Below are 23,971 nucleotides of genomic sequence, written 5' to 3' on the forward strand. Positions count from 1 at the left end.
AAAACGTGTAAAAAGTTTCAAATTTACTACACAGAATATCTCCTTTCCTTATATTCAAAGTTTCACATAAGTAAGAACATAAACTATCTGTTGCTGATTGTTGAGGCCCAGCAACCTATACTTTGACCCATAAAAGCATGATTTCAGATTCGGCTCCATCCTATACGGCGCAACGGGAGCTTTTTCAAAAACTGGAACAAGACTCTGGTGAATGTGACTGAATAAAATGAAAATTAGACTCATCAGAAGAAATAGAGTAACGCATGCCTGGACAAAACCAATGGCCTGGAAGGTAAAAAGATAAAATCCATCACTATGCTACAATGAAACGGATTTAAAAATCTGTACGCAATCATTTTGGATCATTTTTTTTCTGACCTCACAGAGGTCTCACTGGATTGCTCTTCGGTTTCATCCCAATGTGCTTCCACAAAATTGTTCCCCATTTTTTGATGCGCCACATAGAATTTATAAAACTAACTCATCTGGTGCACAAGAAAAGACGTTCAAGTGTTCTCATTTTGGCCACCAGGTGGTGCCAGTGGGCAGTAAAAGTTACCTCCCAGTACCAAGAGTTTTGTTCGGACCGTTGTGTGCAATTGTCAGTCTGTGGCCGTAAACCCACCCCAAGTAACACATGCAGTATATTTAGATAGACAAGTTCACACAGACACACACAAATACACAGCTCCCAAAAGTTACGACAGTAATTACATGTCTAAATCTGACCGAGAATCCAGCCACCAGTACCTGGCTGCCTGCCAGAGTATGTGCATGTTTGTGCGTATTCATGTTGTGAAGATAAGTCTGGTTACACAGTCACAGTGTTGGAGGCATGTCTCTCTCTTTTTTTTCATTTAAACTAAAAGCAACTCTCCATGAATGAAAAACTCAATCTTAACATGAACACTTGCCATGAGATAATGATTACCATGGTTGTGATTATCAAGGTAGTCAAATGCAAATCTTCTGAGGAAACGGAGACATTCCTGGGTGTTTATGTGTATGTGTCATTGGAGAGGGACAGGCTGGCTGGAATCTGTTGAGGGAAGCACCACACCGAGACTGTCGCTGCATTCGGGAGCACATTTACATACACAGACGCATACTGGAGGGTTGAGCAGGGCCACATCAGCCACAACATCACTGTGTCCCTTTTGCAGACACACACTGATGTATCAATATTTGGTTCATATACTTACAGTATGTTTTTGTCAGTCTGAATTAAAATAATTTTGATCCTTTAATATTTCATCTATTGTCCCTATCCTTAATGTTTTGATTGATTCCATTCTTATGAGGAAGAATTTGCATAAATAATATAATTAGTTGTGCATTGCATTTATTGCTAATTAGCAAATGTTAGCACACCCACATGTTAATGCCAATTCATGGTTTTCACAACTACAAGCACAGACTGATGTTGGCTTTCAAAGTCAACAGCAAAAGTGCACCTGGATGTAGTTTTGTTCATACCGTAATCACTTCAGATCGTTAGTCTATTGTTTTTGGGGTTGTGGCCCCTCATTTCAAACACAGAAAAAAAAACACGTAGCTCTGAGTGAGGATCTTCCTGAAAGGCCGGTTGCAACTTTAGGATCTTTAAGTATAGCAGCTAGTTCCAGACTCAGCTTTAACCTCAGCTCTGAAGCAAATCGTTGGTTTGATCAGCAGGCATCAATCACTAGGCTAAGTTAAAATGCTTCATTTACCATGTTGACGCAACTTTTATATACAGACAATGGGTGCGTTCCTCCTCAAAGTGAAATTCAAGCCAAAGGGTACTCTTACTAACTTGGGCAGATAAAGACAGTGACAATGAGCAGGCAAGTGGACATGAAAAGCATCAACTGGCTTTGACTGAGTTTGAAGATAGCTAGATTCTTTTTTTTTTCTGGCACAAGGTGAATGAACTCAGTGTTTGACTGCAGTATGTGTCATTAAGCGCTGTAGTCTAGCTGGACCAACAGCCTGAAGTGGTCTCAATACTCAAGCACAGATTCACCTACATTGTGGATTCCTCACTCCATTATACTAAAAGAAATTTCCTTCTTAGGGTTTTTGATGATGGTGTGCTTCTTCTGATATTTTGATTCAAAGATGTTGAACTAGATCTGGAAAAATAGTGTTGAATGTCTTATGACATATGCTTGGAATTGTTTTCATGCCTCATAGCCTGTGGCAGATCTCACCACAGATCATGATAATGATCACAATGCATCGTCACTGAAACCGTTTTTTCACTCAAGCTTTTCATTGAATTGATAACCTACAGTGTATGGAAGATTTTTTCGGCTCCTACTGGAGGGGGGCATGGAGTGATTGTGTAACCTGCCACTGAGTCATTCCTGTGCCCTGAGGGCAGACATTTTCACCAAACAACATTGCTGCAACAGGCAGGCTCACGTTCTAGGTAGTGTGTGGATACGGACCAGAAATTCTCATTCTGCCTTGCTCTCAAACATGCATCTTCATGCTATCCCTCTGCTGCAGGAGTGAAAGACAGAACAAGAGGGAGTGGAAGTAGGGAGTTCAGCAGTGAGGAAGAGAGTCAACTACATGAAGAGATAGATTGGGTGTGCAGGGAACCTCCCTACTTACGGGTTATGTACAGGCTTGTTACAGCAACATTCCTGCACTCAGCTGCTTCTGAGCGGCACATTCCAGCAAGAAAGGAGGAGAAAGAAAAAAGAATCGTTAAGAGGTAGAGGAATGGAGGGAGACAGGACTGATAAAAAGGAGTGCAAGTTTAAAATGAGGATAAAGCAGCGGAAGACAGCAGAGGTGGGCAGGCACAGGATATTGGTTAAGGAGGGAGAGGGGAATGAAAATATGATACGTAACTGAACCCGGTTGTGAAACGTTGAACCCCTGGCCCTCATCCCCCCACATGGAGGTCAGAGGTCAGGGTCAGATACAGTACAGAGTAACCAGATCCAGGGCCTGGAAAAGGAAGTGACAGAGAGACGGACACAAGGTCTTTCCTAAAATATTAATTTTCATACAGCCGTTAGCCTTGGACACACAGTGCAGCAGACCACAGCATCATCGATGTCCTATAGCTGTTTTTGACACAAAAATACAATTAGAAATTAGACTTGTCTATGCAAAAACACCTGAAAAAGAACTTGCCACTTCTGTTTATGTTTGTGCATTTAGCAGCCGCTTTTATCCAAAGCGACTCACAAATGAGGATCCAACATCCAAAAGATGTTGCACAACCTTCATTATGGTGTGTTAAAGGTTGGGATTTTTGAAAGACTATGTATTCTGCACGGATGCTGTGTTTCCTGTTTTGTTTCTGTCATTTCTAAAAAAGAAAAAAACAATTATTTTTTATTATTTTTCTCATTTTGGACGAGAAAAAACAAGCAGCACACACAGTTTCACTAATGTGCCTTCCTATTCACAGAGCAGGAATGTTCCCACCTTTGTTTTATGCTCCCATCATAAAGTTTCCCTTATTAATTCCATTCGATGGTGTCTCATTGGAGTGTGGTATTATTTGTGTAGTTTTATGTTTTGGGAACGTTCCGATAGCTTTCCTGACACATTTTCCCACAGTAGGCTGGAAAATTCAGCCATTTATCTTGATCAAAGTCTCTTGTCAGGTCTCAGTGCCATAACAGTTTAGCATTAGAGGAATAGTTTGTCAGTCTCTAAAACTGTGAAGCTGTGAGTCATTCCTGTGACTTTACCACCTATTTAAAAGTGTTATCTTCCCTAGTCTCCATCAATGCAGATGTGATTTTTTTATTTTCACGATTAAGATTAAATAAACTCTTGAAGAGTAATTAGTTTACAATAATTTTGTGTTATGAAATGTTGTGTTCTCTGTTTGTTGTTGTGTCTTGTGAAATGTTGCACCTCTCAGCCACCATATTTAAAAGGAAAAACAGCATTAATTGAGCAGTTAATTGACAGATAATGAAACTAGTCAGTAGTTTTGAGGCATATAAATGCATACAACCATATAGATCCCATTCAATGCCTATCTGACGCCATTTAAATTTGACTCAGAGAAGAAAGGAGAACTTGAGTAAAACTCTCAACAGCAGCAGGGCAGCAGATTCTGTCCCTCTTAATGCTGAAAGGAGGAAGAAAAGGAAAACCAGGCAAAGAAAACATTGAATATGCACTGGGATAACAAGCAAATAAGTTAGAAGACAAGAGCAACAACAAGAAGCTTGTTTGAGTAAAAAGCTTTTTGGCCCAGAGACAGCATCCCCTTTCCTTCTCGCTCTTACTCACTCTGAATGGATGGGTTTGTTTTCTGTCTCTGGTAGAACTAAAGGGAAACAAAGTAACTCGATTCCCTTTTTTCCCAAGTGTTTATTGGAGGACAGTTAATCAGGAATAAGAGCCCACTGAGTTCTTGTCCCTCGACAGCTTCAACCCAAAAAAAAACAAAAAAAGAAGCAAAAAAACAAATATGCTTCTTCTGTTCTCCTTATTTCTGTCAGCTATATCACACCAAATTATTTTTTGCTACTGGTTTTCTATGCTGCTCATAATAATTTTGGCCAGTTTAGTTTAGGCTTTGCTCTTACTTTTTCTACCACAATAGTAACAACAGGGATTTTACTCCGTTTTTATCTAAACAGCATTTTCTTGAAAAAGCATATTATTCAAATAGAGAAATCTATCTATCTATCTATCTATCTATCTATCTATCTATCTATCTATCTATCTATCTATCTATCTATCTATCTATCTATCTATCTATCTATCTATCTATCTATCTATGCTGTTAAAGCAATTAACTTCTTTACAACAATTATAAAACAATTAAATTCTTCGTATTTTTATTCATAATATTACTGTTGACATTATTATTATTGTCATCATTATTATTATCATTATTACAGTGAGATTTTATGATCACATTGACCATGAGCGTCAAAACAACGGACACACATTCTATCCAATCAGATCTGTCTTTTTGGTAGAGCCACATCCACTTCAGCCAATAGTATTCTAGTATTGTCTGTCGTACGACCAATCAGAGATAGGAATACGATGCGGTAGGCGGGTCTACCTCTCGTTGGCTTTGCCCAGTCCGGATGTTCTCAAGTAAGCGAATAACGAGCAGCAGTGTGTGAATGTGGCAATCGAGGTAGACAGGGAGGGGTACATAGACTGTCCGGACCGGGCTTTTTTGGTATTTTTTTCTGCATTTTTCTGCCCTCGCAGAACCAAGCATTTACAGTTTTTATTATGCTACGGTTGTAAACTTGTTTGGAGGGTAGGAAAGCCGGCCGCTGCTGCTTTTCTTTAGGACTAACCGCTGTCGTTGTGAAAACAGTCCAGAAGAAAGAAGGAAAGGGAGAAACAACATGGGGCTATAATAAAAAAATGTGTTGTGTTGTGGACCGACGATGACTCCCTGGGAGGACCCGTGAAGCCTATTTATTTTTATTTATTCCCCCTTTACCCCTTTCCCTCGTGTCCTCTTTTGTTTTATTTTTTTTCCATTTGTCCTCCCCTTGCTTGTTTGGGAGATTTTTTTTGTAAGGAAAAGGCAACGTTACAAGAGGACTGAAGGATGGACCAAGCCGGCATCCTAAGAAAGTTTATCCAGGGGGTGAAGGCCATGAGCGAGGGGGACGAGGAGAGGGGAGAGGACAACTTCGGCAGCGACTTTATGGTGGGTCAAAATTAACATGAGTCTATACCTAGCCTTCTTTATCTTATTTCTATCTCACTCGGACAGCTCTGTCCTTCATAATCTCCACCTTTTCCTTCATACAGACCCTCCATATCCTATCCCCCCTCCCCGTCTCCTGGTTCCCTGTATCCCCCAGGAGGTGAGGCAGGGGCGGCCACACTGCCCTCTTCCTTTTCCTCTAATTTCCAGGCTTTATATGGCGGCCTAGCATTGTCTCACAGACCACAGAAACAGCACCGACTTATGTTTCTTTAAAGGAAAATGGGCAAAGAACAACACAGGGACACATTCACGCCACTTTCAGGCCCTGGGCTCATTTTTAGGTGGCGTTGCTGGAGCAGCTTAGCTCAGGCTAAAGAGGAGTGTTATTGTGGCTTTTGCTTGCTGTCTGATTGTTGGGATACAGTGCAGTGCTTCATTGTCCTCTCCTATACTTAATCTGCAGTCAATATCCACAAAAATTAGCTTAATTGCATCTATTATCTCTTGTGGTTTCCTTGTATTCTTTTGTATTTTTCTTGATTGAATATTGCTAGATAGCTCAATTTGAATATTTATAGACTAACTAAATTGGGCACTTGTGTAGTCTAGGTAAGTAATACCTCAATTTGCATGTACAGTTAGTGAAATAAGACATCTGATTTAAGAGTGCCACAAACTACACTATCTAAAATGACCATTTATGTTGAATCAGAACTGATATTTACACTTGCTGAGTGTAAATCCACAAAGATAAAACTGCATTCCTCCTCTTTAGAAGCCGTTTCATAATGATCAGCTGCAACATGGGTCCTGTTTGTGATTACAATCCAATCTTTCAGCGAGTGTCGGATGCATACAGCAGATTTAATTCTTCAGTAGCTAATCTGTGTTAGATTAGAAAGAGTTATTGGTTGTTAGTAGCATTTTGTTTTCCCTTGTGATGACCGCACACTGGCAGTCATAAGTTTGCCCTCACCACATCTTTGGATGTTGCAATTCTCGACTCCACACAGGACCTCTCCCACTCCGAGGCTTTTGAAATAGCTGGAATAGCCACAGCAGGAATGGCACCTCTATCATAACATTTGTGCTGTGAGGTGGCTATGATTTGATGTGTTTGGAAATTTTGTGGTAAGAGCGGCTGTCATTTGAAGGAAACGATTTGAATGACCGTTAAGGAGTCTGGCGAATTAAGCATTAGTCATAAATGAATGGGGGAACTCGCCCCGTTATCTTTCGGGCACCTTCTTATTTGTTCTAATGTATTAGGGTGTGATTGTATAGCAAAAAGGCTGATCTGCCTCGGATAACTTTCCCTCTTTTTGCCTACATTTGCAAACAAACTCGCGCACTCCTTACTTCCCCACTTCATGCAAGCTGCTTGCCGGAGCTTGCAACATTCTTTCTTGGCCTATTTCATAACATTTTGTCCTGGCTTTAAACTTGGTGCTTTGTCAACTCTTTAGCACACTTTGGATCAATGCTTTAAGCACGTGTTGGAAAAACAAGCGAGACCGCATGCGTATGTCTGGTTTTGTGCCCAGTGATTTCTTATTCTGATCTATGCTATGAGAGTTTTGGTTTAGAAAACGGCAAATTAGGAGAAGTTGCGCAAAGTCAGACTTCTCATTGAGCTGTGTGAGAGGAATTCAGGGATGGACAAAAGCAAATGAGCTGATGCTTGTTTAAAGATTTGCTTATTTACATATACATTTCACAGTACGTACCATCATCAGATACCGAACATTTTTTTTCTTGTTGCAAGTGTGACCAGTTAAACTTCATGTTTTAAAAACATCACCCTGTCTCTGTTTTTCATGACTGCCGGTTTGGCTCGACTTTAAAATCATCATGTAAACTATTCAACCGCATAAATGTAGCTTCTCTTTTTAGAACAGACATACTTCACATTCACATCCTTACACACATCCATGCCTCGTCAAATTGCCTTTTGCAACCACAGTCCTCTAATAGCACGCAAATGGAAGAATAATAGGAAGTGATGGTGTGATCTTATTGCTTTCTGTTTAGGTAGTCATGAGTTCCTCCAGTAAAATATGCTTTTAGACTTCGCTGCTGTAGAACGTTGCAGAATATTAATCCAAACCCCTCCTTTTTTTGGTAAACAAACAGTTTATTATATGTTTTCTTTCAGTTCGGTTCCATTGGCATGATGTACAGTTGTTTGTTTCCACAGTAAAACATATTCCCTGCTAGCTTTACAGTTTAACGTTTCTTATAAAGGTGTGTCTTCAGGGCATGCAAATGATTTAATTATGAACTGTATCCTCTCCATTAATTTTGCACCAATGAAGTTGCTAAATCGCTGCTTTAAAGTGTCCGTGTCAATGCAGCCTCGAGCTATTTTCTTGTTGCTGCTGACAGCATCAGCTTGATACGATCATTGAGGAGACACACGGCCAGGAACCGAGAAAACCTGTCCCGGTAGCATGCAGGTGGGCTGTGTCGGCATACCGAGCACAGTTAAGATTCCCCAGCTGCAACCTATATGTTAGACAGCGCTTTAGCTCGCTGCTGCCAGACACTTTGAGCAGTGTCAAGCCTTGTGTGAAGCTTTCAATTGCTGGAGTCAAACTCACAATACCACAGTGGCATGGGGTGTGCTCCTCTGTGCAGTGAGTCACCAGAACACCCTGACATAACTCCCACTGCAACTGCCTATTGTTGTTTATATATAGAATGTGTTTTATAGGCATAATTACAGGCTCTGGTGGGGCGAGGAGTCAAGAGATTATATGCTTTGTTCAGTAGTTTTTTTTTTTTTTTTTTTTTTTTTTTCTGCAATTTGATGGAGCGGGATCACAGTGGATTTTTTCCACCTTGCACTTAAATCTCGGAAGTTTGTACTGTATTGTGTTGGGTTATTATTTTGTCATGTCTGACCCCCATGAGAAACAAATGCGTAACACATGCTAAATGTTCAAACTCTCTTTGTTTACTCGGAGAGTTGTTCATTCCTGCTGCACTTATGCAGAGGTAAATTACACCGGGCAAGCGTGTGCATATTTTCCGAAGGCCTCCGATGAAGCTTGAGACAAAAAGCACCGCATCATGAGCAAGGTGAAAGTTGGAAGTGGGGCACACTGTGGGTCAAAATACGTATGCCATCCGATTTTAGATCTATTTCTTAATTTGCTGCTGTGATTTTACTGATCAGTAAAGAAATGAAAAGATTTAGTGGGAAAGTTTAGTATTTTAATCAGTGGTGTGGTGATGATGAACTTACTTGAAAGGCAAACGTGCACTGTTGAGTCCTAGGATCTCCCCTGTGACAGCTTCTCGAAAATTTGATTCATCCATGTTGTTGGTGGTTCCACAAAACCAAACAATGGCAAAGAGTGGTCATCAACTGGCTCAGTCAACTCACGACTTTCCAAAGCAGAGTCAACCTTTTTTAAGCAGGAGCAGGGCACACATCCAAAGGAGGGGATTTAGAATAAGCTGAAATAGTCCGTTACAATTTTCTTTACACGGGTAAAAGGTAAAACAATATGTAACGAGTCATAAATTTCAGTTGGAAACAGCAGAGCATGTTTAGACCGACGAGTTTTAAAAAGTGAAATCAAACAAAGGCAGCAAAAAGAGGAACGAAATTCAAATCTAAAGTCGTGTGAACGTGTGATTTGAAGGAAACAAACTCTGTTATGTTGATATATGTAAAATGTTGAAAGCATTTTATTTGTTGTTGGGAGGCTGGAGAAGATAACCGGATGCAAACTGCACATGAACTGAATACTACCCAGCTCCAAATATCACATGACTTCAGCCGGCTAGTCAGCTGTCGACCACCCGGTTACATGTGTCCCGTTAGACCATAATCAGTTTTTTGCACCCTTTGTTTCACGCGTACAGAACATTATTGGTCACTGAAGTGAAACTTGATGTGAAACCTCAACATGAGCGCACTTCGCTTTGGTTACCTTTGATTTGATGGCTACATTCAGATGCATTTATGTGTGCTGCCTTGCTGATGTACAAACCCGGTTTTGTGAAATATGCTTCTCTCTGTGTCCGGACTCTGCAGTCAAAGCTAGGAAAACCATAGGTTTTCTCTAGTTTTGGGTGTTTTCAAAGCATTTTTTTAATGACACACATTCACGCTTTCTGTCAGTGCAGTAAGAGGTGGTCGGAGTATAGAATGAAGCTCAAGGCCAGGCTGATTGAACTCACAGCTGTTTATAGTAGACATGCAATCTGCAGGGATTGAGCCGATGACCTCTGTGTTATGGGAAGCGCTCTGTAAGAGATGGACCCACCACACTGCTTTATAGAAATATTCAACTCTAACATGCCTCAAGGTTTTGTGTGCATGTTTTTTTTTTTTTTGCAGGCTTTGTTGTGTCCCTGAATGCTTGCAGGCTGGAAATCTTAAATACAGAAAATGTTAAACCTGCTACATAAAACCACAACTTCTTACACTGCTGGAATATAATATGAGACCTAACCAGCAGTTAAACTAAGGCTTTTATTTAGGACTAAACCGGAAAAAACAAAAGCATATGCCAGTATTCTGCTTTTAACCCTAACCCAAGCTGAGGACACAATTCCACAAACGCAATGTCCTTGTGTCATACACGAACAGCAGCCTGAATATAACAGTGTCTGTAGAGGTATTCAGATCCTCAGCGGGGGATTCTGCGAATCGTTTTGAGGTGAGAAAAAGTAAAAGGAACCTTGTGCAAAGAGAGGAAACAAATTGCACAACGGAAATAAATCGAAACGCTAATCTGAGCGAGCTGTTACGATTGTGATGTGTCCTCACACCAGGCTTGATATTATCTTCCCATCATAAGCACATGTTGATGCTTTTTGGCTCAGTATTGTACTCTCGACAGGTTTTAGAAGTTCAGCCTCTCTGTGCGTTGGTCGGTGTGTGCGTGTGCGTTTTTGCCACACCTCTGCATGTAGATGGCTCCCAAGCAGCACAAAGAAAGTGAGAAGTGCAAGCACACACAATTCTGTGAAGTCAACGTTAAATGCTCAGAGGGGGGGCAAAAAAAGAGAAATGTGACAATGATGAGCGTGTGTGTGTGTGTGTGTGTGTTAACAAGGGAATCTCCCCTCGTGTTCTTTTGAGCTGTATGTGTGAGTGCATGCATGTTCAGTGTCACAGTCTGACGTCTTTTTTGCACAAGCGCTAACTCTTGGTCCGGGTCCCCATTTGTGTGCAACAGTATAGCAGGTAAGTGCGCTTTCTCAGGGGAAGGATGACGTCTCGTGTTCTTAGAAAAACTTGTCAGCCACTGTTACCAAACTGTTGTGAAGCTTTGAGCAGGTTGTTGACATGAATATCCAAACAATATGGCCACATTTTTCAGATGAAAACAGATATTTTTTTTTTTTTTTGGCATAATCCTTTACCACCTGGAGAATGCTCGCATGTTGTTCTCTCATTTTCAGACTCATCACTGAGGCATGTTGAAAGTGAGCTGGAGGGGCTGCAGGAGTAGAGCCAGGCCAAAATTATTTTAGCCTTGTTTTTCATTTGAGCTCAAAAGTCAAGAAAAATGCATGTTTATGTACAAACAGCTTTTCCAGGCGCCACTAACCTACACAAACTATAGCTGCTAAAGTCCGCCGTCTCCCATCAAAAAAGGGGATCCAACTGTGTTTGTCTGTGCTTTTATGAGCTTGTTTTTGTGCGTGGGTGCAGCATGGTACTCTTTAGGGATCTGCTGCTGTTTCTGTGAGCTAGTGTGTGTGGCAACTACCGTCAGTCCGTCTCATGTTACTACAAGAAACAAGACTTCCCAATGTCTTCTGGTGTCACAAGCCTCCGTCGTTCTCGCCCACCGCTTCCCACGGCTTAACCCAGAAAGCAGCCTCTTTGCCCCCCGAGCCCGCCGTTTCTCAGAAGAGACGTAACACAATATTTCCACTCTGCAGTTATTGTGTGTGTTAGGCTTTGCAGGATGAAAGCGAGCTGACCCATCAACATGGCAGAAGAACTTAATTGATCAAGATAAGGAGACCACACACGCCAACGCACAGGAAATTTTTACAGTGATACCATGTGTGGGTAATGTGTTACAAGAAAGGAAGTAGATGCATAAAGGGGTCGTTTGGCATCGTCTGCAACTCACGTGCACCTACACCTTACGGAAGCATTTAATGTGCTAAGCTGTTCCTGAGATGGACAGAGGATCACACAGCAGCTAAGCACCCATTTAACACTAACATCAGTGAACAAAGCATATATAGCACAAAAATATCCAGACTGAAGTTTATTAAATCACAAGCAAACAGGAGACTGTCATCAGTCACAAAGTCATCAGTTTGACTCTTGATACAGACAGTAAATGTCTGTGCAGGAAAGCAATAAATACATGCACGCACGCACACACACGCATGCACGCTCACACAGACACAGAGCACACACAGTGACCCCATGTCCCAGATGACTGGGATTTTATGAGGTTTGTCCACATCTGCTTCCTGCTGCAGGCCTGGATCCAGAGTGGGGAAATTACTACCATGCTAATACTAGTTAGCCCCTTTTTGCTTTCATATCACGGCATTTAAGCACTGCGACGGGAGTCAAAATATGTCACAGTTAATGGTGAGTGCGTTTCAGTTCCAAAAAGGTTCGCCCATGCTCAATTATTCAGACTCTCCCTGCTCATGATGACCACGTCTTTGAAATTATGCATGACATGTCGGGGCTCTGTTTCAGTCCTATTTTAGAGGCAGAAAACGGAGTGAAGACAGAGGTGACGCCACACTGTGATGTAATCCAGATCTTCGCGCAACACGTCACATGGTGGTCAGCTGCTGAAGCTGGAGGGAGTTTAAGGACTGTGTGAATGAATGAAAGTTCTGATTTACCACATTGCCCCAGATATACTCACTGGCATGTGATTGTAGGAAAAATCCAATAAAAATCTGTTTATATGTACAGCATATCTCAAAGTTTTATATCAACTGTTGAGCACACTTTTTTGATGCACTACATTGATAAATAATCTAAATGATAATGATAGAAGCACAGGTACTTTTGACATCCTTAAACGTTTTGATATGTTAGTTATGTGCTCATTAGAAAGTGGATGGAAACTAAACGTGGCTGCCACATCTGCCCTTTTACATCCTTCCCTTTGCTTTATTTTTTGTTTTCGCTGGCTTTGTTTTGTCTTCTGACAAAAAGAAAGAACAAACAGGGACTTGTTCGTCAGAGGAAGCGGTAGGAGTAGTTTTTCTGTTTGGCTGTCTGAGTTTACAGTATACTGCAGACTGTACATGCATGGTTCATGGGTCTCAAAGGAAGTGGGCACCAGAGGTGATGATGGTTTGTAATGGCTGGCTGAAGCATGTGCGCTCAGTGTAGCACAGGTGCTTCCCGCGGTCAGTGTGAGTGTGTCACCGATGACAGAGTGCGTGTGCAGTCACAGACACAAAAGCGTGTGTGTAGCTATGGAGTAACCACTCATTGTATGTGGTTAATCTAAACCTGGCATGCCTGCATGTTGCTGTGTCATGCCGGGTGTAACCGAGTGCGGGCAGTGATTCTGGCGGATGGGTTAGATTTGAAAATGAAAGGGCGACAAACCGAAAGAAAGGTTAGCCTAGTGGCTACTGGATTGCTGTGGACATCCTTATATGTTCCTGCCCACTCACACTGCCAGTGCTCCACTGACCTATATTGGCCAGTAGCCATTAAATTGAATCGACTGCACCATGTAAAGTGTGTATCACCGTCTGGTAACTGATGCAGGCTGTTTGACACTAGCTTTGGAAAGATCTTTAGCTAGTAAAGAGTCACACAAAGTCCTGGCCCCTGATTCATGGCAGCAGCAGGGCGGGGCTGGTGTTGCTTTCAGGTATTTTCCTTTTATATCAAGCTTCTGAGGAGCTCTGTTTAATATGTCACTGGACACGATGACATTTTCCCCTATTTATTTTTTTTATTTACTTTGCCAATTATTACAAAACTAGGAATTCCAGAAATGACTTCAAAATTGCAATCGAAGCATCTCTGTTTATTACTTATTAATCTTTTGCTTATTGTCTGTATGAATTTCTTGGCGTATGATGTGTCTCACAACCAAAGGTCAATGTCCAAAATGAGCTCCCACTGAGCATAGGTAGATTTTTCTCTCTGGCGAGTAAATCTCCAAGGGTTATCTGCCACATTGAACACATGTTTGTAACAAAATAATCATATTAAAAACTATGATGATACTTCGGAAATATAATCAGTCAGTCAGTTGATTTGGAATTAGTTCGTTCTGGGTTTTTTTTTTCTGAGAAAAGCTCACATTCGCTTTGTTTGAGCTTTATGTTTCGCAACTCCCAGCAAACGTATTTCTCAAAATGTTATGCAATTCCTTTAAGGCTTCAAATCATTACGCTTGATTAATCCTGAGAGAATTAAACATTTATCACGGTCACATCTTTCTGTGTAACTAATTATGACTTTGCACTTTGTGGCTTTTGTGCGATCAGAGACTTTGATACGGCGCAGACACAAAAGGCAGACAGAGCACCAATCATGCTTATTGAGCTGTTGGAGGGAGGGAAGCAGAGCAGCATGAGAGCCATACAGACCCTTTTAATCTCTCTGCTGTTGCAGTGCATCTTTTCCCCGCATGCTCGCAGCATGAGAGATGGATTTTTTCTGAGAGCATTGTAAAGGGTGACCTATTTTGGCTTGTGTGTGTGTGTGTGTGTGTGTGTGTGTGTGTGTCTTCGTCTGCATGAAAGGTGACCGTCAGTTAAGGCTTTCTGCCACTAACGCTCAGCAACGCCACTTCCTGGCCACACACTCTCACAAACCCTTACCCCACCGCCTCTGCAGGAAGAGCACATTTTCTGCCAATCAGTGCTTACTGCTGAGCCCAAGAAACCAAATGTGTTTCTCCGTCTGTGTATGTGTGTGAATAATTTAGTGTGCGAGGGAAGCACAGAGATGCTGGCTCACTCAGCCAGGAGACAGAAAGTGGGTTAGATCCACTAACCAATCTTGAGGCGCTACATGGTTTTCTCTTCTGCCATTTGTAATCTCACGCCTCTGTTTTAACTCATAATTTGCTCAGTAACTGCCCCGGCATCCTCAAGTCATTTTAGGCCGAGTGAAGTCATTGTGAAGAAATGTGTCTATGAACAAGCATGACTCAGTCACACCCGGATGGGGGTCTGTGAAGTTGGCACTGGCCTATTGGGGGCTCCACCCTGTGTGTGTGTGTGTGTGTGTGTGTGTGTGTGTGTGTGTGTGTGTGTGGGGCAGTGCACGCCGAGCGTTCACAGTAAACTGGCCAACTCAGTCATGCTGGCTGCTAACTTCTCTGACTGATAGGAAGTGAGAAGTGGAAACAGAAGGGGAAAGAAAGGTGGACGCAGAGGAAACAGGGGCAGTGTGAGAAATAAGGACGGAGTGCAGGCAAGTGTGTGAAAGTCCAGGTTTTTTATTTTTTTTAATAAATGATTTCTTGGAAAGGGATTAGCATTACTAGTGTTATTCTGAATCAGTGTTTTTACACCTATCTGCTCACAAGTGACAGGCTTAAAATATTGATATCCTGTTTCATGAGAACTTCTTTTCAGTTAAGTCTGCCGATCAGAGAGAAAAAAAGGCATTTTAATGGGAAAAAAGAGCTTTTTTTTCACTGTTTGACATCACTGATGTGTACCTGGAGTCAGTTTTACCTCTCAAGTCTGCATCAACATTTCTAAAATTCACCAATTTGTTGTTTTGTTTTTTAAATATATAGACAAACATGGCGGTAAAGTCTGCGATGTACAATTAAGGCAGAAGGTTTAAGTTCTTAAGTGGTTTATATTCTGTGTTTGTAGTTTCTTCAGAGACTGAGAAATAAAAGGTTTTCCTGAATTTTAAGTTTTCCAGAAAGCCTTCAGGCATTCAAGCAAATGGATTAGTGGACTGAGCCATTAATAAGTCACGAAAGAAATAAACATACTAATTGCCAATGACAAAGTTTTTTTTTTTTAGAAAACTCTTTTAAGTTATCAGTTATTTTTATTAGCTCCAAAAGAAACACTGACAGAGAGGGGGGGGGGAGGCTGTAATCACATTCCACTCAGGCTCTCTTCTTCTGCCAGTTTCCCATCCAGAGCAGCTCCGTTGCTTGTTGTCAATTTGCAGTAACTGATACACTGCTGACTGTTGGATAACAAACACGAACTGAGTCGAGGAGAGCACTTGAGTCCCGATGGCAACGAGGAGCTTTACTTTTTTTTTTTTTGCCCTGTTCTCTGCACTCACCTCCAGATGCCAGTGTGAAGCGACAGAGTGTGTAAAGAGAGCGTGTGAATGGAGGAAAGAGGCTCTGAATAAAAGAGACCATTAGCTCCGTTAACAAGAGCCCCTTAAAAGCCTTGACTCTCCCCATCTTTTCTCACAAACCCTCATGTGCTTTTTCTGCCCCCCGAATCATTCTTTACCTCCTTCTTTCTCCTAAATTTCTTTCCTCTTTTCTCTCGCCTCACTTGTTAATTTTATTTGAAATGAAAGTACAGAAGAGGCGGCCCCTCTGATATTTTTCTTTCCTCTGAATCCTTCAAACACAGCCGTTATTTGTGAGAGCGTTTGTGTGTGTGTGGGTCGTTTTGCGTGCTTTATGTAACAGAGGAAGTAAGTGTAATTAGAAAAAGGGCTTTTCTGTCGGACAATGGCAAGCAGAAAGGAAAGGAGCTCTTATAGATGTATTAAATGGCACTGAGACAAGTTGATGATTATAAATTGAAAGACGTATATGTGATGTCTATTATCTGTTCGCCAGAACCTTTCACCGTTGAGCCGTAAGTAAAATCCCCAAAACATATTTTCGACATTTTTTTTTTTTTTTAATGTGTTTGGTATAAATGAAGCAGCCAAATACGAGGGACAGAATGATGTTTGTGCTGCTTTTTTTTTTTTCAAGGACAGCTGGCAGCAGACACGACCAACACAGTGTAAGTTATTTAAACCATAGAGCGACTGATCCATTTGATCTGTTTACACTGTGGCTGGCAGCTGTTTCTCAGTTCTGATGTGAACGGCTATCCAGCCAAAACCCAACAGTTTTTCTTGAAAGTCATTCTTACCAGAAATTGTGGGAAGGTGGTCAGTTGCCTTGTTATAGTAGGTGTTTCTAAGCGCTTTTTAAAGCCTCCAGGTAGTTAGTTTGGCCCAAGAATGCCAAGTCCCTGTCAAAACGAGTGTGGAGGGAACCACAGTTGCAATTTAAATGGTCAACGGGACCAAAAAATTTAGTCGGTTTTGTCCTAAAGTAAGTTTTAAAAAGCTCAATGAGTTTTGCTCTCAACCAGCACAAAAACACCTTCATTACAGATCCAGTCAGAGTGCCGTGATGTGACCCAACTAAATGCATCTCCTTCCATGGGAAAGCAGCGCATTCGTGAGAGAAAGTCTCCTTTTTTAGATGCATACTTAGAGCTATCTTTAAGGTCCATTAGTGCCACCAAAAAGCAGAAACTGTGAGAAAACTTAACTCTGCTTGAGTTACTGAAACAACAGAAAATAGCAAGACATGTTTGATGATTTAGTGGTTATTAAGCAACAACTGGCTTTTCGTAGGAGGGGTAAGAACATTTCCTACAACGGAAGTCTTTCCATCTTTCTTAAAGTGGCTTGTCTCGCTTTTAAAATGTTTGTAGCTCGACCATCGTAAATTGAATTATATTTGCTGTCACGATAACGATGTAATTTCCAGTGACGTTTCTTTGGCTTATCGTTTGCTACATAATCTAACCGTGACAAATCAATAACTTTCCGCTGATATTGTCTGTCACGTCAGTTTAAAAACTTGATGATGAAACCCCTGATTGGTTACTGCACAATCTCACCAGTCTACTGTTTTAATGGGGAAAGTCTATTTATGTTCCCCAGTTTGCTGTATATGAAATGAATTGTGCTACAAAGGGAAGCTACTTACCGTCATTAAAGCCCGACATTTCTGCTGTATTTGTCTTTCTGTGTGTTTCCCGGGCTGTGGCCCAGCACAGAAGCGGACCTCTGTTGCAAATGTAATTCACATGAGGCCAGAGGAGCTCTAATGCTATTACCACACACACTGACATAGATGATCACACACACACTCACACAGCTGTGAGGCCGCCCACGTTCCCTGTGTGTACGTCTCTTTCTAACTCCTTTCGTTCCCCGGCTTACTCTCCCTCGGTGACTGATAGTCTCTTGTTGTGGTTTACGAAGATCATGGTGTTTTTAGGTCACCTCTGCGCTACTCGTGTAAACTCTTGTGTGTGGTAGCAACGTAATGGGAGCACAGCGTTATCTGCGCAGCAGCATCTGAAAGTTCAGATATGTTCCGATCACAGCTTTCAGATCGAAAGTTGGTGTTTTTAGCTCTTCTTCAGTTACCTGTGAGAGATCATCAAGAAGAAAATGACACACAAAGGAGTCTGAGTTTGTGCATGTTCATCATATCTTTTTTTATAAAAACCTTGAATAATAGTTTAAACATTCTACCGTGGCTCAGTATTATGTTAGAAAGGTGAAACAAGGGCGTTAAGAAGGTCTTTTGTGTCAGAAACTCAGGAAATCACGATGTGCAGTGCGTGTCCATGTTACATTAACAGGAGGAAAGCCTGCAGTCGGGGCCAAAGAGAAGAGGGAGGGGGGCATTTTTTACAAGAGGCTCCAGAAGCCTGAACGCCCACGCTGACTTTCTCAGACTCTGAGAGCAAGAGAGGGGAGGAGTGAAAGAGGCAGAAAAAGTGAAGAGATGCCGAATATCTCATCTCTGTCTCAGAAAGAAAGAGGAAAGTACTTAGAGAAACAAAAATGGACTCTGGAGAGTGATACCATGTTAATGCCATCAGAGAAACTTTCACGTCTCCAAAAGTTTTACCGTGATGCTCGGGGCCTCAGTGAAGCTGTGATTAAAGGAAAAGACACACTGTAAAAAGTTCAATTCAAAAGAACATGCTTCAGATAGTTTCAACGACTTTAGTAAACACAAAGTTGGTCTACAGAAGAGGTGGAGACTGAGCATCACACGAGCAGAGGGGTGTACTACAAGGCAGGTTTGACCCAGTTTCTACCTGCGTTGGCTGACTCAACAAAACGTGCTTACTTCCAGTCAGGTTTCTCTGTTGTTCTGCTCTAACATGGGTTGTCTGACACGTCATTTTGTCTTCTCTGTTCCAAATAAACGCACCAAGTTCTTGTCGCTTGTTTGTCAGGTGGAACAGATCAGGTCTGAGAAACCTGTGAGGAGTTTAGACTATTATGTTGCCAAATGCAATGCTGTCACGGCACATAATGTGAGAAATGAATGCTTGCGAAAAACTGACAGTAGATTCTCAAGTTGGTATATTTTATTTCTCGGTATGAATGCCTGTGTTTATGTCTAATGTCCCACCTGAGCAAAAAGAGCCTCTGCACGCCTCTGTATCCCGGAATAAGCTCTGGCCTGCTGTCAGAGGAGAGACAATGTAATTGTAAGTTCCCATTAACCGAATGCGTCTTCATCAGTGTCAGCCACTATTAGATTTGGCTGCGCTAAACTTTATGCTGCGTTTCACAGAGAGGAAAAGTGATGTGTGTGTGTTTGTGTGAAATAAACTGTGATGCAGTGGTATTAATAGTAGAGTCGGTGCTCCAGAATGGGGTCTTTGTTTGGTGAAGTTGTTACCACACTGGTGTCTGTATGTAAACCAAAGCTTTAAACTCAGTCACAGTCGTCTTAACCTGTGTTCAAATGCTACTCGTGCCTCTGAAACTGCAGCTGGACTCGGTAACTCGTACTGACTAGTTGACCCTGTTCTCAGGTTTTTCAGGTTTAATCAGTTTTTCGTGCCCTTTCAAAGAAAAGTACACCAATCAAAGATGTATCTGACAGTATTTTTCCTCTGTTTGTTGACTAATTTGTACTTGCTAACAAACCATGAGTAATATCTGCCTTTTGAGTGAATTTGTTATCATCAATTAATATTTTTTTCTCCCATTTTTTGTCTTTATAGCGGTTACGGCGGTTATCAACAAAGTACCGAACGGAGAAAATCTACCCCACCAATGTAGGAGAGAGGGAGGAGAACGTCAAGAAGAACAGATATAAAGATATACTCCCATGTAAGTTTTGGTTCACCTACAAATGGACAGTTGCATTGAACAGATGCATAAACTTTCATTTTTTACAGGTTAGCCCACTTATGTGGCACAAAAGGTAGGGCTACAATCAATGGGGAAAGTGAAAATGTTATTGGCGACAGACCTGTTTTTTTCTGCTGATAAAATGGAAGAATAGTCGAGGACGGCTAACTATACAGAGGTTGTTCAATTTTTGTGGCTTTGGTAAGAATAATCTTCAAATATTTCAATTTTCACTGCAGGGATTAAGAAACTACAGATGGAAATATAATATAAAAGACATGTGAAAAATATCTCCCCCTATGTGTAAAGAACGATCTGGTCCTTAACAGGTCTTTGGTTTAAATAAAAGCAAGCTCAGATTAACAACAACACGTGACATATTACACTGTCACTATTAATGTAACAAAAAATGAGACAAAATCCTCTCTGTTCTTAGACGCTTGGAGCGTTTCAGCTGTAAACCCCATGTTAACAGATGTCAGATCAGCTCAAATGAACCACATTAACAGGGCCAACGGAGCAGAGTTTCATTTCAACCAAAGCAAAGTGCGTAGATGTGAAGTCACAAACGGACACTGCAGATATTAAACATTTCAGTCACATTCCAGCTGCGGACCAATTCATCAGCATTCTGAGCACAGTATATCCTGGCCGCTGACATACACAGTATCTGTTTATCCCATCTGTCTACGGGGAAAGTTTAGAAAAGTCAGGTGACTTTTAATGAGGTGGGTTTTGATGGCGACTCTGAGCTCTCTGTCGCCACAGAACAGTTAGCTAACTAGTTGCTACTCTGAGGCTAATCCATCATACGAGGCCTATTTATAATGTTTGAGCATCAGGGGTGGGTTCAGCTTTTGCTCTCCTGTATTCTTTTGTTTCATGCTGCTGTGATTTTTAAACATCCTGAGCAGAGAAAACGATAATCCTCCAATCCAACGTAAACAGTAAACACAGATTCGGGCTTAACATCTTTTAAGCATCTGTTGTTGAACACATAGAACACACTACCATGCAAATTAAGCTTTCCTCTGACTTTAACATTTAGCCAGCTTAGTGAGCCCTGCAGAATCTGAGATGTGGCTCTTTGGTTTTTGGCAGTTTCTCTGGACATTGTACGGTCTGATTTCGGAGTGAATTTCCTGGGCCGTCCACCCCTGGGAAGACTCACAGCTGACTTGAATGTTTCCCAGTTGTGAGTTGTCTTCCTCACTGTGGACTAATGGACTTCAAATATTTTAGAGATGACCTTATAACTCATCCCAGATTGATGGACGGCAACAGTTGCTTCTATAAAAGTATTGCTGATGTCTTTCCTTCTTGGCATTAATACACACATTTTCCAGATATTCCAAGCCATAGATTGTATCCACGGTCAGAGTACAAGACTTGTCAGATGAGAGCTGTGGCACATGCACGCTGAATGTCCATGTCTAAAGTTGTCCAGTTGCAACTGAACATCAGTCATGTTATCGCTGAAATGAAAAAAGAAAATCGGAACAGTTAGGCTGTATTAATGTCTCTAATTCTCCACCTACTGAAAGGTGAAAGGCGTATTCTTATCGATACAGGGTCGATATGATGGCCAACAAATGATTTGGCTTTGTATTTTCTGAGAACCGTTTCTCCAGTGCTTACCTCAGTTGTGAAATATGGGCGCCATGCTGGAGCTGTCGATGACACGTGGCCGCAGCAGCGGAGATGTGCAACATGCAGCTGGTGCGCACGCTGTAATCTATGGACATGGGCGGCGAAATGAAAACTGTTGTGTGGAGCCTGGCCTTTAGCTGACATTAGCGTAGTTCACGCTGCAGGTTCCAAATAAAACTGGGCTTTAAGTAAAAGTGCTGTTTATTTACACAAGGTTACATGGAGACTTGATGCTACGCTCAAGTTTTAGCTAACTGTGGCTCATAATATGCCCATTTAGCATGTGTGGGATGCTCATTATACTGCAATACTACACTACAATACTGCTCTAAACAAGATATGTTCCTGGACCTTAATGGAGCTTGATGCTCGATTGGTTGCGTTTGATAAATCTACAGTTGAGCACATAATGACACTGCATTGTGTGACATTAAAAACAAGCGTTTTCAGCTTTAGCTCTTTACATCCTCCACTGATGCTCTTCTTAATTAAGCTTCGCTCCTATAGTGTGTCTATAATGTTTATTTTATACCGATTTCCCAGAAACAAACAACTCCTGGACAAGTTATACACATTAAGATTGGGGCCAAATGTTACCACAAAGCAGTGGTTTTCTGCTAGTTCACACGGTGTGTATGCCACATGTGTGCAATAATAACCAACAGGGTTGCCTTTAATAGCTACGTGTTAATGTTGTGTATATTTTCCAAGCATTGCCTCACAATGTTAATCTTGAAGCGACCTCGTGCCGTGCATCTCTGGCAGCTTAAAAACTGTGTGCGTTTATCTGCTCAGCTTTAAAGGTCAGCGCCTCTACAGACTAATGCACATTTAATCTAAGGTGATATCAGCACCGTTAAAATGTTGCATCAGCTATCTCTGTAAAACGGGAAAAGAAAGTGAGGTGCAGGGAAGAATAAGGGGAAGTTACTGTAGGGGGTCCATAAAAGATTTACTACAAAAATATACTTTAATGTATAATCATTCGATACATCTTGAACAAATAATGGTATGTTGAAACAGATCATGTTATGGTCTCCAACATCTGTCCTACTTTTTTTGTTTTATATCTCTTTACCCCATCCATCCGTTCATCTATTAAGGCTTTTTGGGAATGAGCTGATGAGCTGAACGAGGGTTTGTCTTTTCTCTTCCTCTAAACCTGTCATTACATATATTTTTTATTTCTGGGTTCTTTACTCTCTCCCTTTGTCTCATTGTTGATCACTTTGTGAACAAAGTATTAAAGCATATTTCTGTCTGTCTGTCTTTCCCACCAGTTGACCACAGTAGAGTGAAGCTGACATTTAAAACAACAAATCAGGACACAGATTACGTCAATGCGAACTTCATCAAGGTAAAAAACAAGTGACTTTGTCTGATCTTTTACTTACTGTAAAGTATGCGGTTGGATAAAGTGGTGTGTGAATATGCTAAATGACAGGATCTGACTGATGATCATTGTTTCCTTAATGTCCACCTTTCTGTTCAGGGTATAGATGGCCCAAAGGCCTACATCGCAACTCAGGGTCCACTACCAAACACTGTTATTGACTTCTGGAGGATGAACTGGGAGTACAAAGTCGCTGTGAGTATTGCTGAATGGATGGCAGAAAGGCAGGAGGGATGCACTGTAGGTCTGCAGCTTCTGGATAGGTCTCAGAACTACAAAACTTCCATGAATTTAAAGGCTAACATAGAGACAAGCCTCTATATTTTATATATATATATATATATATATATATATATATATATATAAAAAAAAACTAATCCTAATAATGATTCAATGAATTGAATGTAAAGTTGCCGTTTGAACTAAACTCATTGTAAACTTTATTCTAAAGAAATTTAAAGTAATTGCATTTGCCCCGATTTCCTCAGATTTTTTTTTATGAATATAAGCCTAAAAATACTCTTAAACACCAATAGAAGGGAATAACTCTGTTTCACTATAATGCAGATAAATGCATTAGTTTGAATTGTTTCTCTGTTCCTTTGTTAATTATAGCAGAATATTTAAATGTTTTCTCAGTGTTAAAAGAGCCATCTATGTTGATGAAAGATAATATTTTGTATCTTTGTATTGCTATATTAAGCCTACCGTTATAACATAGGAAATACTTGTTTTTTAATGCCACTGTGGGCAACGTAAAGTGGTAATTATCAAGTTTTTTAGTTTTTTTTTTTTAATATTCAATATTGCTGTCAGGAGCAGATAGGAAGTGTTTTTGTTGGAAGCAGATGGACAAATAAGATAGAAGGGATGAGGTTGTGATTGGGTTTAAACAGCAAACTGAGAAGCTGTAGGAGAATGAGTTGGTACTGGTGTAAGGAAGGGAATGAATTAAAAATAAAAGCAGGGTCTGCTGTGTTGCTACATGGTAAAACATATTAAAATCCTTCGTATTCTGAATCTTTAAGAACATGTAGAAGTGAACGGTCCTGGATTTTAGGAAATGCAGGATTCAGCTTTGAGTGAGCAACTGTTGATGGTGCTTCTTCCTGTTTGTGTCTCCGCAGGTTATTGTAATGGCTTGCCGGGAATTTGAGATGGGAAGGGTAAGTCAGTCCATGCACGT

The 23,971-nt window shown here is 41.1% G+C and overlaps 1 protein-coding gene across 3 annotated transcripts in view; it reads left to right on the forward strand.

Moving 5' to 3' along the window:
• Positions 1-5,085: 5,085 nt before the first annotated feature.
• ptpn12 (protein tyrosine phosphatase non-receptor type 12) overlaps positions 5,086-23,971 on the forward strand; it is a 40,367-nt gene continuing 21,481 nt past the window's right edge. For all 3 annotated transcript variants that reach the window (XM_075471502.1, XM_075471501.1, XM_075471503.1), the window contains exons 1-5: positions 5,086-5,647; positions 19,613-19,721; positions 22,673-22,749; positions 22,885-22,980; positions 23,913-23,951. In XM_075471502.1, the coding sequence (XP_075327617.1) occupies positions 5,546-5,647; positions 19,613-19,721; positions 22,673-22,749; positions 22,885-22,980; positions 23,913-23,951 (423 nt within the window). In that variant the 5' untranslated portion in view covers positions 5,086-5,545. The remainder of the gene's footprint in view (positions 5,648-19,612; positions 19,722-22,672; positions 22,750-22,884; positions 22,981-23,912; positions 23,952-23,971) is intronic.

The sequence above is a fragment of the Odontesthes bonariensis genome, chromosome 8, assembly GCF_027942865.1.
Source record: "Odontesthes bonariensis isolate fOdoBon6 chromosome 8, fOdoBon6.hap1, whole genome shotgun sequence".
In the NCBI taxonomy this organism is placed as follows: domain Eukaryota; kingdom Metazoa; phylum Chordata; class Actinopteri; order Atheriniformes; family Atherinopsidae; genus Odontesthes; species Odontesthes bonariensis.